General features: G+C 51.6%; 6 protein-coding genes across 6 annotated transcripts; 3 read left to right on the forward strand and 3 right to left on the reverse strand.

The window, feature by feature from the left end:
• Positions 1-677: 677 nt before the first annotated feature.
• Positions 678-4,079, forward strand: N7532_010491 (valine--tRNA ligase; the record flags this gene model as incomplete). Its single annotated transcript, XM_056622982.1, has 4 exons — positions 678-708; positions 769-930; positions 1,002-3,011; positions 3,073-4,079. 4 exons carry the CDS (start codon positions 678-680, stop codon positions 4,077-4,079), a joined length of 3,210 nt encoding a protein of 1,069 aa, XP_056470398.1.
• A 391-nt stretch (positions 4,080-4,470) lies between these two features.
• N7532_010492 (HAD-like domain-containing protein) lies at positions 4,471-6,079 on the reverse strand (the record flags this gene model as incomplete). The annotated part of the gene is made up of 5 exons (XM_056622983.1): positions 5,995-6,079; positions 5,473-5,792; positions 5,245-5,294; positions 5,048-5,192; positions 4,471-4,986 (listed from the first exon to the last, which is right to left on the reverse strand). The coding sequence occupies exons 2-5, from the start codon at positions 5,536-5,538 to the stop codon at positions 4,471-4,473; spliced, it is 777 nt and encodes a 258-aa protein (XP_056470399.1). The 5' UTR covers positions 5,539-5,792; positions 5,995-6,079.
• A 1,389-nt stretch (positions 6,080-7,468) lies between these two features.
• On the forward strand, positions 7,469-8,521 carry N7532_010493 (rRNA-binding ribosome biosynthesis protein RPF2; the record flags this gene model as incomplete). The annotated part of the gene is made up of 2 exons (XM_056622984.1): positions 7,469-7,482; positions 7,537-8,521. 2 exons carry the CDS (start codon positions 7,469-7,471, stop codon positions 8,519-8,521), a joined length of 999 nt encoding a protein of 332 aa, XP_056470400.1.
• Positions 8,522-8,983: 462 nt separating this feature from the next.
• On the forward strand, positions 8,984-10,003 carry N7532_010494 (Tim17/Tim22/Tim23/Pmp24 family protein; the record flags this gene model as incomplete). Its single annotated transcript, XM_056622985.1, has 6 exons — positions 8,984-8,998; positions 9,070-9,185; positions 9,271-9,297; positions 9,366-9,579; positions 9,663-9,886; positions 9,946-10,003. The coding sequence occupies 6 exons, from the start codon at positions 8,984-8,986 to the stop codon at positions 10,001-10,003; spliced, it is 654 nt and encodes a 217-aa protein (XP_056470401.1).
• Positions 10,004-10,583: 580 nt separating this feature from the next.
• On the reverse strand, positions 10,584-12,550 carry N7532_010495 (uncharacterized protein; the record flags this gene model as incomplete). The annotated part of the gene is made up of 2 exons (XM_056622986.1): positions 10,584-11,028; positions 11,088-12,550. 2 exons carry the CDS (start codon positions 12,548-12,550, stop codon positions 10,584-10,586), a joined length of 1,908 nt encoding a protein of 635 aa, XP_056470402.1.
• A 1,154-nt stretch (positions 12,551-13,704) lies between these two features.
• Positions 13,705-14,982, reverse strand: N7532_010496 (DUF3431 domain-containing protein; the record flags this gene model as incomplete). The annotated part of the gene is made up of 1 exon (XM_056622987.1): positions 13,705-14,982. The coding sequence occupies one exon, from the start codon at positions 14,980-14,982 to the stop codon at positions 13,705-13,707; it is 1,278 nt and encodes a 425-aa protein (XP_056470403.1).
• Positions 14,983-16,053: the final 1,071 nt, after the last annotated feature.

A 16,053-nucleotide genomic window follows, 5' to 3' on the forward strand; every position in this document is an offset into this window, starting at 1 on the left:
CATTTCTCTTCTTCTGCCCTCGCGCTGGCCCGGTGTTAATGGTCTTTTCTTTTCTGATTCCATACGACTTTAAGACCCTGCTCCCCCGTGCTTTGGCCCTGTTACCTTTACCTCTCGTGATATGCCTCATTTTCTTCTGCTTTATTCTTGGAGTGATGGATGGTATTGCAGACGGTCACTTGCTGCTTAACAGCGATTTTCATGAAGGGCGTATGAAGAGACAATGCATCGCGCTCTCACTAGGGAATATTTTTCTGTCCTGTTATTCCAACTTTTAGAACCCCGCTGTATAGATCGTAGCTTATCGAGGGACCACCCGTTGGCACCGGCGTCGTCACGTGAGGCTAATCGCGCCGTGCTGCGATCAAAAGAGACTAAGATGGCAGTTGCAAAGGGGTCAATTTAACCAAAAAACAACCAGCAGCCAGCGCATCCGATAGTGTTTCCACTGAACCTGCCCTGCAGCTGTCCGAATTCATAGTCCAGCGCGCCCGCAGTCTCCACCGATCCTCTCCTGCGCCCCGCCCTCTCATTCGTCGTGGGAAATTTAATCTGCCCGCATTTCGCACAACCACCCCTCCTTGTCGCATTTTCCAACTTCCAAGATACTTATCAGGCGACTAGTGGCGCGATCGGCGCCTTGGAGATTCCCTCCTCAATATCGATCATTTACCAGGATGGCTCAAGACTCTGCCTCCCACAATCCCAGTGAGTCACGGCAATGACTCAATTCCGGTCACATAAAGACATAAAGCTCACACGCTGCAGTTGGGGAGCAAACTGCCCCTTTGACCGGAAACCCTCCTCCCGTCGACGAGAAGACTCGTAATCAGATTGCCGAAGCCGCTGCGATGAACCCTCAAACCCAGGGCCAGACGCAAGGCGGCCAGGATGTGTCCGCGGCCCCCAAGGTGAAGACCGAGAAGGAATGTATGTTGCACTCGCGGTTGGACAATGATATATCTCTTGGGGTTTTGCTGACATTTCCGGTCACTCTTTAGTGGAGCGAGAGCGCAAGAAGGCCGAGAAGGCAAAGAAATTCGCCGAAAAGCAGGCAAAAGCCGCCAGCAAGCCTGCCGCCGCCCCCAAAGCCGAGAAGAAGGCCCCCAAAGTTGAGAAGGAGAAGACCACCGATGCCTATGATCCCAAGGTCATCGAGGCTGGTCGTCTCGAGTGGTGGGAGGAACGCGGCCTCTTCAAGCCCGAATTCGGTCCCGACGGCAAGGTCAAGCCTGAGGGCTCCTTTGTTATTCCCATTCCTCCTCCGAACGTTACCGGTTCCCTGCACATGGGTCACGCCCTGACCAATGCCCTGCAAGATACCATGATCCGCTGGCAGCGTATGAAGGGCAAGACCACTCTCTGGCTGCCCGGTATGGACCACGCCGGTATCTCCACCCAGAGTGTCGTCGAGAAGCAGTTGTGGAAGAACGAGAAGAAGACCCGTCACGACATTGGACGCCCCGCTATGACAAAAATGATCTGGGATTGGAAGGACCTGTACCACGCCAACATCAAGAACGCCCTGCGCAGAGTTGGTGGTTCCTTCGACTGGTCTCGCGAGGCCTTTACTATGGACCCTAACCTGTCCGCTGCGGTGACCGAGACCTTCGTTCGCCTGCACGAGGAGGGCATTATCTACCGTGCCAACCGCCTCGTCAACTGGTGTGTTGCTCTGAACACTTCCCTGTCTAACCTTGAGGTGGAAAACAAGGAAATTGAGGGTCGTACGCTCCTCGATGTCCCCGGATACGAGAAGAAAGTCGAGTTCGGTGTTCTGACTCACTTCTGCTACGAGATTGATGGTACCAACGAGCGCATTGAGATTGCCACTACTCGTCCTGAGACCATGGTTGGTGACACTGGTATCGCCGTGCACCCCACCGATGTCCGCTACAAGCACCTGATCGGCAAGAACGCTCGCCACCCGTTCGTTGACCGTCTTCTTCCCATTGTTGCCGATGAGGGCGTTGAGCCTGAGTTCGGTACTGGTGCCGTAAAGATCACCCCTGCCCACGACTTCAATGATTTCAACCGCGGCAAGGCCCACAACCTTGAGTTCATCTCTGTCATGAACGACGATGGTACCTTCAACAAGCACGCCGGTATCTTCGCTGGTCTTAAGCGCTTCGATGCCCGTTACAAGGTCATCGATGCCCTTAAGGAGAAGGGTTTGTACGTGAAGTGGGAGCACAACCCCATGAAGGTTCCCCGCTGCGCCAAGTCGAACGATGTGATTGAGCCTATCCTTAAGCCCCAGTGGTGGATGAAGATGGAGAGCCTTGCCGCCCCTGCTATCGAGGCCGTCCGGAATGGCGACATCATTATCCGCCCCGAGAGTGCGGAGAAGAGCTACTACCGCTGGATGGAAAACATCAACGACTGGTGTCTTTCCCGTCAGCTGTGGTGGGGTCACCAGGCCCCCGCCTACTTCGTGGATATCGAGGGCGAGGATAACTCTGACAGCGATGGTAACTTCTGGGTGACTGGCCGCACTGAGGAGGATGCCCGTGCTAAGGCCGAAGTCAAGTTCCCCGGCAAGAAGTTCTCTCTTGTTCGGGACCCTGATGTTCTTGACACCTGGTTCTCTTCCGGCCTGTGGCCTTTCTCGACTCTGGGATGGCCCAAGAAGACCCACGACTTTGAGAATCTGTACCCCACCTCTGTCCTGGAGACTGGTTGGGATATTCTGTTCTTCTGGGTTGCCCGTATGATCATGCTTGGTATCAAGCTTACCGGTCAGGTCCCCTTCAAAGAGGTGTACTGTCACTCTCTGATCCGTGATTCCGAGGGTCGCAAGATGTCCAAGTCCCTGGGTAACGTTGTTGATCCTCTCGATGTCATGGAGGGTATTCAACTGCAGGCTCTCCATGATAAGCTCTTGGTTGGTAACCTTGCCGACAAGGAGGTGGCTGCTGCTACCAAGTACCAAAAGAAGGCTTTCCCCAAGGGTATCCCCGAGTGCGGTGCTGATGCTCTGCGCTTTGCCCTTGTCTCCTACACTACCGGTGGTATGTATTGACCCGTACGTATTTGATATAGCTTGTGCCGCTAACTGTGTCTTTCTTGCAGGTGGTGATATTGCTTTCGATATCCAGGTCATTCACGGATACCGCCGCTTCTGCAACAAGATCTACCAGGCCACCAAGTTCGTTCTCGGCAAGCTGGGTGAGGACTTCAAGCCGCAGGCTAAGGTCACCAAGACCGGCAAGGAGTCTTTGTCTGAGCGCTGGATTCTGCACAAGTTCAACGCCGCCGCCAAGGATGTCAACGAGGCCCTCGAGAACCGCGAGTTCTCCAACGTGGCCATCACCACTTACCAGTACTGGTACGGCCAGCTGTGCGATGTGTTCATCGAGAACTCCAAGTTCCTCCTGGCTGCCGACGCCTCCGCCGAGACCCAGGAGTCTGCTAAGCAGACCCTCTACACTGCTCTTGAGGGCGCCCTGACCATGATCCACCCCATCATGCCCTTCGTCACAGAGCACCTGTGGCAGCGTCTGCCCCGTCGTCCCGATGACAAGACCATCTCGATCATGACCGCCAAGTTCCCCGAGTTCAAGGAGGAGTTCCACGACCCTGCTGCTGAGGCCGCCTACGAGCTTGTCCTGAACACATCCAAGGCCATCCGCTCCATCCTGGCTCAGTACGATGTCAAGACCAAGGGCGACGTCATCATCCAGACCTACGACGCCACCAGCGAGAAGACCGTCGCTGAGCAAATGACGAGCATCAAGTCTCTGGGCGGTAAGACCCTGGGCGACCTGTCTCACCTTGGCCCCGACAACAAGACTCCTCCCTCGGGCTGTGTCGTTGTTGCTGTCGGTGCTGAGGCTGCTGTTTACCTGCGTGTGTCCAAGGAGGTTGCCCTTGAGCAAGAAGAGAAGGCCAAGGCTGGTCTTGAGAAGGCCCGCGAGGCTGTGCGCAAGTCTCAGGGTCAACTGGAAACCCCTGGCTGGAAAGAAAGAGTCAAGGCTGAGGTCCTCCAGCTTGAGGAGAAGCGTCTTCGCGATGCCGAGAGTGAGGCTGCTCGTTTCGCGGAGCAGATCAAGGAGTTTGAGAAGCTCCGCTTGGAGTAAATGGGGGCTGATTGTACCCGGCATGGGTATATAGTAGAATAAAGTGTACGACCCAATCAATCAATCTTTTTTTATGTTCAATAATCCCAGTGACAGCTTATGATCGCTTAGTGAATTGGTAGATGGCCGATCAGGTATAACACGTAATCAGAACACATAGAAGCAGTGTGACCAAGCCTTGTGAACCAGGAAGCAGAGCCCTGGCGGAGGGGTTGAGGACAATGGGAGCTGTTTCCATACAGTATTAGACCCTCTTTTCAATCAAACATCTACGAGAGAGATCAGGAAGGGGGACAAATTTGTGGTTGGCATTCTGTATTATTACGGCTACTCTACATCTAAATGTCGTGCTCCGCGATAATTAAGTACGGCTTTAACCTATATACCATAGTTAAATGGACTGTCCATGTACATGCCAATTCTCAAGTGCCTTCACGGCAAATGCTGTAGTGGCTCCTCTATTTCCAACCTTTCGTTCAGCTCCGGGAAATAAATACATGCAGGAGGCCTCCCAGCCACCGTCTTGCTGCTGGATACTGCCAAGCTTCTGGCGATCGGGATAGTTAGCGATCCCGAGTTTATTGCATGTCAATACACGCATTCCAAGGCAGTATGCATCACCGGCGACCCCAATCCTCTCAGCTACACGCTTTCGGAGAGGAGGTTCGATCCTCTCCTTGAGGCTAGGATCACTGGACATGTGAAGAAGACGCGTTAGATAGTAGAGGAACCACTCTGCATTGGGATAGTATCGCGTCCCATTGACGTATGCCCTGTTAATCAGGATGTTGTATATCCACTCCATTGTATCAGGGAGCTCGTGGCCGCGCCCATATTTATGGAATAGTGTCAAAACGTTGAGGGCTATAACCGCGTCGACTCGTGGTCTTGATTTGTCGAAGTATGCCTGGGGAATGGCGTTAGCTCTACTATCGATGCACTGGCATATCGTGCAGTCGAAGACGTACCTGCACGTTACCGTCTTCGTCGATGTACTCGTGCATTTCGTCTAGAATGGAGTGGACAATGGCAGGGTCGGGAGGCATCGTTAGCAGACCGAGAGACGTCGTGTCTAAGTCTTCGGGATAGGTGTCACTTGTGTATTTGGTTCGCCTGGGTTATATTAATAAATAATAGGGGGAAAAAAAGGTCTACAGAGACTAACCACTGAAGAAGTTCCAGAGTCGAGGCGGGGCTCTGAGCTTCACCAGGCTCCTGATTGACAATAGTTAGCGAGCTGCGTGCTGCGGGTGCTAGTCTCAGTGTGAGACGCACGGGTCATTCAGTGCTTCTAGGATCAGAGCGGAGCATAGTTTTCTTCGATCGTCTCGTTATTCTGGGTTGTAGTTGGTAATGTTCCATCCTGGCGTCGCAAAAATGGAAGTCCTCGCACTACAGGATCGCCCACGAAGTTCGTGATTGTCCAATAGAGCTCTGACGTGTCGAACGTTCCTCTCATTCCAACGGAGAGCGCTGCAAGCACATTTTCGGGTCTGTCATCCACCAAGAAGGTTTTATGGGGCACTGATCTTGTGGCTCGCAGGACGTGGCGAAAGAATCGTACACTGGGCTTTCGAACGCCTAGGCTGGACGAGGTGAAAACACCGTGAAATATTGACCAGAACTCTTCGTTCCACCTGTGTTGAAGTGCCGCATAATCTTCCTTAGATATGTTGGCTACCAGGAAAACGCGCGCCCCGGTCCTACTAATTTCTTTGAAAATGGAAGCAGTGGCCTGGTCCCAGGTGGTAGTCTCCCGAAATCCCGGATCAATCCTGCCAGGTCATTTGCCTGAAAGTGATATTCCTCGAGAAACAATCTTGCTAACTGATGCGTGCAGTTTCGTAGTCCATCCAAACTGAAGTGGAAATGATTCGCCGCCACGAGACATTGGGGTCACGAGTCGCCAGCTTACATTCCACTTGTGGATGCATGAAGATACCCTCGAGGCCAACTAGGATGGCCGGTGAGCGGGTATTCAGGGAATTTATAGAGACCATTATGGCTTCAGGCGGTAAGAGAATTTTGAGAGAGTGATACTTTAACGTCAGTCGCCGTCGCTTCGTGGGCAGCCAACCAATCCTCATCCAACTTCAGGGATCCCCAATTGTTTGTTCCCGAACGCTGGCATCTAGCCAGCGTTGGAAAGAATGATATCAAAAGTGCCGCGCAATCTTTTTCGGTGGGTCCGCGGGCCTGCCCGGAGAAAAGGTTAGTCACTTCGTTGTGGTCAGTCCGGGTTGGAAGGCTGATCCAATCTTGCAGTCTAGTCTTTGGAGAGGCAAGCCTAATTTTTGCGCGATTGATATGGGCATTTGATTTGGAATTGTCACCACAGTGTTTAAACTGGGCAGATCAGCGTGCCTATATTATTTGGGACAAGGGTCCATTTATGATTTAATTGACGCCACGCTTTTAGAATGGCTCTATAGTTGTCTTCAACTTCTAGTAGAGCGGGGCTAGCATTCGTCAAAACAGAACGCTGAAAAAAATTCGTCCCACCATTGAATGATCCCAGTATTTTGAATGAGTTCGTTGGAGATGGCATTCAATAACCATAAAACAGGAATAACAGAGAGAGTAAACAAAGTTGAGTCAGGGTGTCCACCAGTGGCCTTGGGAGTGAGAAAATTCGTGCGCACGTGGTAGTTTGTCCTCAACCAGGACTGTATTGGTGCCAGGTGACTAGTCAGTAGGCAAGAGGGACTTGGGATACAATGCGTATATTCTCATAAACACAAGATCAACACTTGAGTCACTCGAGCGTATCGATTTCTAAGCAAAGTCTTATACCTGTAGATTGACCGCTCATTCTACTCAGTTATGCGCACGATTCTGCCAGGCATCTGGGCGATAATGATCTCAGTGACTTTTCCCTTGACAACACTACACTACTAGCACATAAAAATGCTAATATATGTGCTACAAATGAGAATAAACGGCGAAGAAAAGCATTAGCAGATCGCCTAGTTCGATATGAACAGAGTGTTACAGTTAGAGAGGGTCTACCACCGCCAGTACGGCCACTTGAGAGTGTTGACTAGCCTCCACCCACACCGGTTGATCAGGTTGAACAGCCTAATTTGCCACCCCCACCAGCCAAACGGGCACCTCCTAGGTATAGCGGCAGCCAGGATATTGGCCATTCAATTAAATGGTGCCCTTATAGATATTTTTGAATTTACTGGCGTTTTGGTGGTTTAATGTTGCTTTCAAATCTAGTAGTGGGTAGGGTTGACCGCTCGCCCATGGATTACGTTATCAATTTATGCCTTAGGCATAAAATTCACCAGCGCTGCGCTTATCGATAAGCGTGCCAAGGCTTCACCCAAAACTTTTCTGCTTTTTTACTCAGTCTCATCAAGGAAAACCAAACCGCCGCCGCCACCATGTTGCGCGAAGTGTAAGTATCAGCTCACTTATCGCTCGAATTCTTTTGTCTTAACGTTCCCCACAGTAAAGCTAAAAACCCGCGCACCGCGCGCATTCTCAAGGCGCGAGAGCCGCAACTCATCGAGCCCCCGAAGCGGACGCTTATCCTCCACGGCACAAAATGCCCGCAAAGCCTCGACACCGTGCTGAAGACCTTCCACTCTCTCACCAAGCCCCATTCCGTCCTTTTCCACAAGAAGAATGAAAACATTCACCCATTCGAGAACCCCGAGAGCATCGAGTTCCTCGCAAACAAGAACGAGTGCGGTCTCATCGTTTTCGGCAGCAGCAACAAGAAGCGTCCCAATTGCGTGACTCTCGGCCGTATCTTCAATTCACAACTTCTCGACATGTGCGAAATTCTTCTTTTGCCCGCTCAGGGTGACAACGCCGTTCCTCCCATCAACGAGCTCACCATGCACGTCGGTCAGGGCCTGCGCCCCATGATGCTTTTCGCCGGTACCCCGTTCGAGGACCCAACCTCCTCATCGCACGTTATGCTTAAGAGCTTCTTCCTCGACATGTTCAAGGGTGAAGAGACAAACGCAATTGATGTCGAGGGTCTGCAGTACGTTCTCATGGTTGGCGCCGAGGAGCCCCGCGATGATCTCTCTCCCATCATTCACCTGCGATGGTACAAGGTTGTCACCAAGCGCAGTGGTCACAAGCTTCCCCGTGTGGAGCTGGAGGAGATTGGCCCCAAGTTCGATTTCAAGGTTGGCCGTATGCGCCCTGCCACCCCCGAGGCCATGAAGGCCGCCATGAAGCAAGGCAAGCGTCCCAACGAGGAGATCAAGACGAAGAAGAATATCAGCATGGACTCTATCGGTGACAAGGTCGGTCGTGTGCACTTGGGCAAGCAGGATCTCAAGGGCTTGCAGACTCGCAAGATGAAGGGTCTCAAGCGCCGGGCAGGTGTTGACTCGGATGATGATGACGAGGATGAGGACATGATGGATGTGGATGATATCTCAGAGGATGAGGGTAACAAACGTGCCCGGACTGAGTAAAAAATGTTCGATTTACTTGCATTGTCGCGTATTTACTCAAACGGCGTTTGGATCGGCTCGGGATTTTGTGCTTTTAAGGCCTGTCTGCAGGATATCATGTACGGCATGGAAAAGTGTAGAAGCGCTGCTTCCAAAATTATTATTAGGAAATATCAATGAGACCATATCCAAAGACAAAACCACTAGTGCTTTCAAGCTCAATTTTGTATCTACTTTTCCCTTTCGTCCGCATGCACATACCACGTGACCATGACGTCGGCCGTCGGCAGCGTCTCACATGCCGAGGCCCTTTCGACAAGCGGATCCGAAGCAAACTGCCGTCCCCTCCCCCGTACTCACGTTCTATCTTCCTGTTACGTTACCTCTTGAACCTCATCGACTTTGCGACTCATCACCGTGTTGGTTTCTCCCGAATAGACCTCTCTAACCCCGACCGACCTCCGACCGAGGTCCCGTGGCGCCATGGATGCGCTTTTGGTGAGCACTTCTCCAAGCTACAAGCACATGAAAGTCAAGCGCAGCACAGCTAACAAGCACACCCACGACAGTCCCGCCTAGACGAGCTCGTCCTGAAGCCAGAACTCGCGCCACTCCTGTCCCTATTCAAGGGTGCGCGCAATGGAATAATCTACGGATCGAAAGTGCGGTTCCCGCATGCGTTGGTGTACGTCGACCCTTCGGAGATACCCTTGGCAGAGTAGTTGCAAGTATTACGGACTAAGAACTAACCGGTGCCACTCATTTATTAGGATGATATTCCTCTTTCGATCTGGGACGTACGTGAACTCCCTACACCACCTCTCCGCAACCAGTTTCCATCGGACTAACCGGCTAAATGATCTAGATTCCGGCAAAAGCTCAAGCTCGTCCTCAACGCAACACGCCTACACGCGCGAAACCTCTCCACATTCGCAGTTATCTATAAACTCTCCATGATCGTCCTGCGGAACCTGAACCCCTCCGGCTCCGGAAAAGAGGGTCGCTACGATAGTTTCTTTGCCGGGTTGATGGGCGGATATGCAGTCTTCGGCCGCCAGCCGGGAAGCGTTAGCCAGCAGGTATGCACTACTCGCACTCCACTTGTGTTTTTCCTTGGAAACGGTGACGGGTTATTTCTTGGTTTCAAGGCTAATCAGTTTAGATCGTCATCTATGTCTTCGCTCGCGTAATGCTGTCACTCGCGAAACTCGCAGTCCAACCTAACATGCACCCTCTCTCCTCCCTCATCACCCCCGAAGCTCGCACCAAAATCACCGATAATGCCTGGCCTGTCTTCGCCAGTATGACCTGGGCTTTTGTCATGTATATCTTCCGCTGGTACCCGGATACCCTTGTATCCAGTCTGCGGAGCAGCATGGTTTATATGTAAGTCTTCGCTCTCTTGCCGTGCCTTGGCATGAATTGTCTGCTCACTTCCAATCAAGCTATGCCGACTCGGACCACTGGGACTCATTCCGCACCCTGTTTATCCACAACAAATAAGTGTCCTTGACCGTTTCATTTTCACTCAGTCTTCCCTTGAAGGCTACAAGTGTCTCATTTCTCATATTATCCAACTGGCTTTGGATCACCGGCGTACGGAGCGATTCTTTTCTTTTTATTTGGCCTATATTGGAGGCCCGTTTGTGATGGGCATTTCTGGGCCCTGTTCACTGTACATACCGCTGTTTTGTGTTGAGATATGGGCCGTTTCATTTTTCCTTCTTCTGTTTATCTTACACGATATGGTTATATAGGCTAGCAATGACATAAGTGGATCTAGAATTCTACGTTTTGGCTGCTTGAAAAGGTATGAAGCGTAGATCGGGCCTTGATGGTCATTCCGTTGGTATCAAAACAAGTTACACAGTCATAGTTATACAGAAAAGAAGCGGAACAAATCTTCTTCGAATATCACCTCCAAGACTCCGACAAACCAGTACAGTACAGATCAACATATGAATTTCCGAACAGCATATGAACTTCCGATCAACAGATGAACTTCCAGGGCGTCCGAAGTTCCGAATCCAGTGCTTTTTTGGGTTAGCATTGCGGAGAAATGAGATCACTGTAACAAGCATACCTAATGCTGATTTTGGTGAAGATCGATCAAAACTTTCAAATCTCCGTCCATCCACTCCGTGGAATCGGCAGATAGGAGGGCCACGGTCCAGTCTTTGTCGTTCTGGATTTCGACGAGGCCATCCGGAAGCAAAACTCTGGTCTTCCATTGAGCAGCGACGTCTCGGGCTTGTTGAGAACTAGGCTCAAAATTGTCAGATCCGATGAGCTCTGGGAAGCGGCGCATGACAATTTGTTTCAACGTATTGACGTCAGAACACTCGTTCGCAGGTAGATCGATTCGGGGCAAAATCCGATTGCTCTGCTTCAATACGTTGATTCGGAGATATAGGGGAGATCGAGGGCTGTAATGTTGGGTTGAGGTTTGCGGGGGCGGAAAAGCATCCTCTCTAGCGGCGAGATTTTCGCGGATGATCCGCGATACATCTCGGGTGATACTGCTTGCACTGTTCGGGGTGTTAATGATCGAGTTTCAACAGGGATAGGGGAATTAGATACGACTTACAACTCATCACGCGCTGGCTGGTTGTTGACTCCTCCAATTCGCCAGTTCAAATTGGCTGTTGAGTTTGCATGAATGATGCGGTTAATGTTTTCGTTCTCGCAAGCGGGCGCACACTCGTAGTGACCGTTATGGACGACATAGTAGTGGCTATCGATGGCAGCGACAATTCCACGCCAATCAGGCTGTTGGAGACCGGACAGAGACCACAGATGGTCCAGTTGCAGGTCTGTTCCGTTGTACATGTCATATGTTCTGGCAACTTCGTTCCAGTCAACGGTGTACCCATCCAAAAAGAGATCTGTCAGGTTAATTTCCGTTGGCATGCAAGCCTCAGTCAGAGTTTGCTGTGTATTGATCTGCGGCGGAGGCATTGACTGGCTCACGCTCTCTGCGCGGTGGTTTTGGCGTTCGCTGTGCATCTGGAGTTGTTGCTCAGGTGAGAAACGAGGCCCGCCCAATTCCGGGAAGCTCTCGTTTGTCTGACGGCGGCGACGTTCGTCATTGCCGCCTCCTTTGCGTGTTTCAATCGCGTACTGGCGCTGGCGCTCATTTGTGACCATTCGCCGCAAGAGAGGAATGACGAGTGAGATGATTTTTTGCGAGTCTCGTGGCCATACGAACTGTCTCGGGCCCATGTTCTCATTGACGACATTTTCTCCGAAGAATCGCTCTCCGTTGCCTTCGTTGTCGAGGAATGTCTTGACGCAGTTCCAGAGTCGCAACTTCACCATTTCCGTATCACCTTTGCCTCTCTGTCCTACGCAGTCTCGTCGTTCAGGGTGATTGTTGTCAAGCATGTAAGCCTTTGCTGCAGCTTGGAGATGAAGGAAGTTTTCCGGAGACAATTCGAGTGACGAGAAGAGTTTGGACATTGGAGGTCGTGTGTATTTCTTATTGCTTGATGGCTGGCGAAAGAGCGCAGCCGCAGAATGAACTCCAGGTGCACGCTCTACGGGCAATGCTTGTTGTGGTACAGGTCGAATATCCATGTTTACACCGGGGTGACCATGCTGGTTCTGCTGGGAGTGATACTGTTGCTGCGACCCACTGAGTCCAGCAGCGGCAAGCTGAGGATCAAGGTTATCCTCATTTCTCTTTCGTTTCTTCGACACAGTACGAGAAAGGCCGGGAGACTGTGCATGTTCATTTGGAACTCTCAGGTGTCTATCCCCGCCCATACCGGAGCCGAAATGAGTGTCGCCAAAGGTGTCATCACCAAGGTGCATCTCCGTATTGTAGTTTTCCAAAGGGTGACGCTCTGCTGCTGCCGCTGTTACTTCAGCAGCAGAGGCCCAGGAAACATCCGTCGATGCGGCTTGGGTAGCGGCCTCCACCAAGCCTGCGAGTTGACTATCGATTGGCGCATATCCACTACCCGGATCGGTATTGGCATTGGAGGCAGTCTGAGATTGTATGTTCGCCGAGGAAGTAGGTGGTTGTTGGGTATTAGAAGTAGAAGACATGTCGTGTGGTTTGATGTGTTCGAGCTCGGCGGGATATCTGATACGGGAAGTCGAGGTGTGTACTGAAATTCTGAAGTTTTGGGGGATTTCTGGATGCCCGTCTTAGGTACTCTTTCGAAGAGTTCAGGGAAATCGTGAAAAAAAACTTTTGCGACGCGCTCTGAAAGCTCTGATAAGCTTGCAAAAGCAAAGCCCCGACGGGGAGCAGATCGCGACTTGAATGTGCCGACCAAAATAGTCAGTGTCTGGGTGACTGAATTGTCGACGCGAAGGCTTTCGACGCGAACAATTGGAAGATGTCCTTTGGGACGCCACGCCCCGAACGGGGGTGTCAGGTTTGTCGGAGGCTGAAGAACAGCGACTGGACGGAGCTCGTGAAGCTCCGAGCTGATAAGCATGCAACGCGACTGGCGATGATGATGTTTGGCTGGTTTGAAGGAAGGACAGACAGTGCAAACCTTGTGGGTCACGTGGGGTTGCGCGTGCGTCACGTGACAGTGTTCGTTCGCAAGATACATTCAAAAGAAAGCTTGGCGCATCCGAAATACTTCTTGGAAGGATTTTAATGTGAGAGGGACTTAGCTACAACTAAAACACCCTGCTGCAATATTTCTGTAATGTATGCTCCGCAAATGTCTCGCAGAACTTTCTAGGCTGCATGTTACGGTCTTTTCACAAGACTTACGAGTTACAAGTCTTCACATTTACAAGCACCGGTGCTGTCCAACTAAACACAGGTCTAACGACCAATGTGTAATAGGTGAGAAACTACTCTATCTTAAAAAAGGTCGGCAGGAGCCCGCGGTCCTGCTCTTTTACATATCTTCGACATCTTTGGCGAATGTGAACACAAGACTTCTTATTCTATGCCATGTTAGCCAAATTTGCCGGATCAACTAAAATCGCAGAAAGGAGTATAGAAATACAGCAGACAAAAAAGAATAAGGAAGACACTCTATAGATGGACCGCTGAAATCTTGCCAAGTATAATCACCAACCGTGGTGAAAAAGGTCGAGCTGTCCAAGTTGAAGCAGACGCGCCATGAAACCCATCTTCAACGCCCCCAAACGAAGCAGTAAATAGTAGTAGATAGCACATAGATCATGATACAGCAGTTTGCAATGAGATCAGACACCACCAGCTAGGAGTGAATCTAGAAGCTATCGCCAGGCTTCCAGGGACGACCGACTTCTTCGGCGCGGAGTCGGGGATCGTTGCCACGCGCAATGGCATTCTCGAGCATGGCATTCACCTGCGCAGCCTTGGCGGCGTACTCGTTTGCGGTTTCGGTCTTACCACCCGGTTCTGGAACATCCAAGTCCATGGTCTCATCCAGTTCACCATCGCCTTCTGCTTTGGCATCCTCGATATTATCGGCCATCCAGTCCCAGCTCTCAGTGTACTGTTGCCACTCGTCACGCTCGGCTTGTGCAGCCTTGAACGCTTCGAACCCATCGGGGCCGCCGAAGCAGTATCCGTACCCGTCGCACAAGCACACGCTTTCTTGCGGACAGAGGACTGTTTGACCAGTAAACACATATTGCCAGAGATATTCCCAAATTCGGCCGGCGATGTAGTCACTTAGATCGGTTTGCAGAAGCCAGTCACGGTAGAAGATAAAGCGTGAACGGGGGATGGTGCGGATGCGCTCTTTGGATACGGCGAATTGGGCACAGCACGGTTGTGCAAGGACCGACGGGACCGGCTCGTCGGGGAAGAGTTCGCCCCAGGCTCGAGCGAGCATTACTTCCTCTTGCTTTTGTTCGTCTGGCTCGATGGCACCAGGATGCATCCAGTCCGGACATCCGGGACCCTCACTGCACCGGAGGTTCATATATCCTTCCCTGATGACACGGTTCAGGTTTAATCGGCGCACCATCTCGGGTGTGTCGCCGTTGTGCAAAAAGTCATTGTGCCACGCGTTCTTGTGTGCGTGGACGAAGACTGAGACGTCGGGGAGGTCATCGTAGAAATCAATGGCGTAGGAGAGATATATCATGACCTCGTGGCCCTTATTTTTCGGGGGGTGTAAGGGTGCCGAAGGATCGTTAGCGACATAAATCGCTGTATCCCAGTCCGGCAATTCCTGAGCGATCCAGGTCACATCTTCCTCCATTGTTCGGGGAACGACGAGTCGCTTGGTATACTTTGCGCCGTGCGGTTTCGGTATGCCGGAAATGAAATGCGGTTGTGGCGCGAAGGGAATTCCCTTGCTCGGGCCGTATCCAGTACTGACATTATATGCTACAGACCAATTGGTACTGGCGCTGATGCTGAATCCGTGCGGGGAGGAGGAAACGTATTCCCCCAGGCCGACGGCCTGCGGCACTTTATTCCATACGTGGGGTTGTCGCAGTGCGCGGGCTGTGAAGAAGAGGAAGGTGAAGATGCCGAACCCGAGGAAGAGGACCGCTCGGCGTGAGAGAATCATGAGAGATTATATAGACGGAATTACTGGACGCGGAGAATTGATCTGTCGCACAAGACGAAGTTAGCTGCGCGGTCCGTCGAGGTTTAAAGATCGATTCCCGGGGATGTACAACCCGGCGCAGGGGTGGTTCCTGGCCGTCCACGGTTGCGCTTCAATGCGGTTGACGTACATAAACGCGGCTCAGGGGTGGATCATTGCAGTCGACAAATGGGTCTCATCGCAGACTGGAGCGAAGGAAGGGGGAGGTTGAATTCCAATGGCGAGGCTGTGCGGGATGGGATGGAACCGAGAGGAATGAAGTGGCCCTGGTCCTCCGCGGGAGGAAATATCCAACGTGAGTCGTGCCAGATCCATCGCGGGGGTCCGAAGGGCCACAGTGGACGAATGGACAGGTGAAACGGCGGTGCGCGGTGGATCTGCGGTGGATCGGCGTTGGCTCTGGACTGCCGCACCACCCGCTGATGACGCTGCACGGTGGAGATGCATTGGACACGAGGGTTCGACTAGTCGAACATGTCGGAGTGGCCGGGTCGCTGTCAACACCCGTCAGATCAGGCGCAAGCAGTAGTACAAGTCAGTATATCAGCTGAGGTATCGAGATAAAGACAGTCTTCGAAGTCAGAGAACAGCCGAAATAGACCTGAGGTACTTGAGGGTTGCGTTTCATGTTGATCTGTGCCTGTGGCGAACTCTAATTACTAGGCCGCAAACCAAAAGTCCCTGGCTGGCACTGGCGTACCTTAATTGCGGCGGCGCAGGGGCTAGGCTAGGCGCCCTGTCAATCACCTACATAAATGTATGGTAACCTTTTATCTGACCTATGCAATGCAAATCGACCAAGATGGCTCGAATGTTGTACCACTAGTGCCTACCTAAGTTGGTTATGAATATAATTCAACGAGAAAAATTCAAATGTGACGGATCATACATCTAAAATATATTCACATGCTGTTCTCTCAACGGTCATTGTGGCGGAACTATCACATGGCACATCAGGCTAATCCTCCGCAGAATATATTTCGCCGAGATCAGTGAATCCAATATCGCTTTCGGGACAATGATCTCACAAGG

The sequence above is a fragment of the Penicillium argentinense genome (genome assembly GCF_028826775.1).
Source record: "Penicillium argentinense strain IBT 30761 chromosome Unknown utg000010l_segment0_segment0, whole genome shotgun sequence".
Classification (NCBI taxonomy): Eukaryota; Fungi; Ascomycota; class Eurotiomycetes; order Eurotiales; family Aspergillaceae; genus Penicillium; species Penicillium argentinense.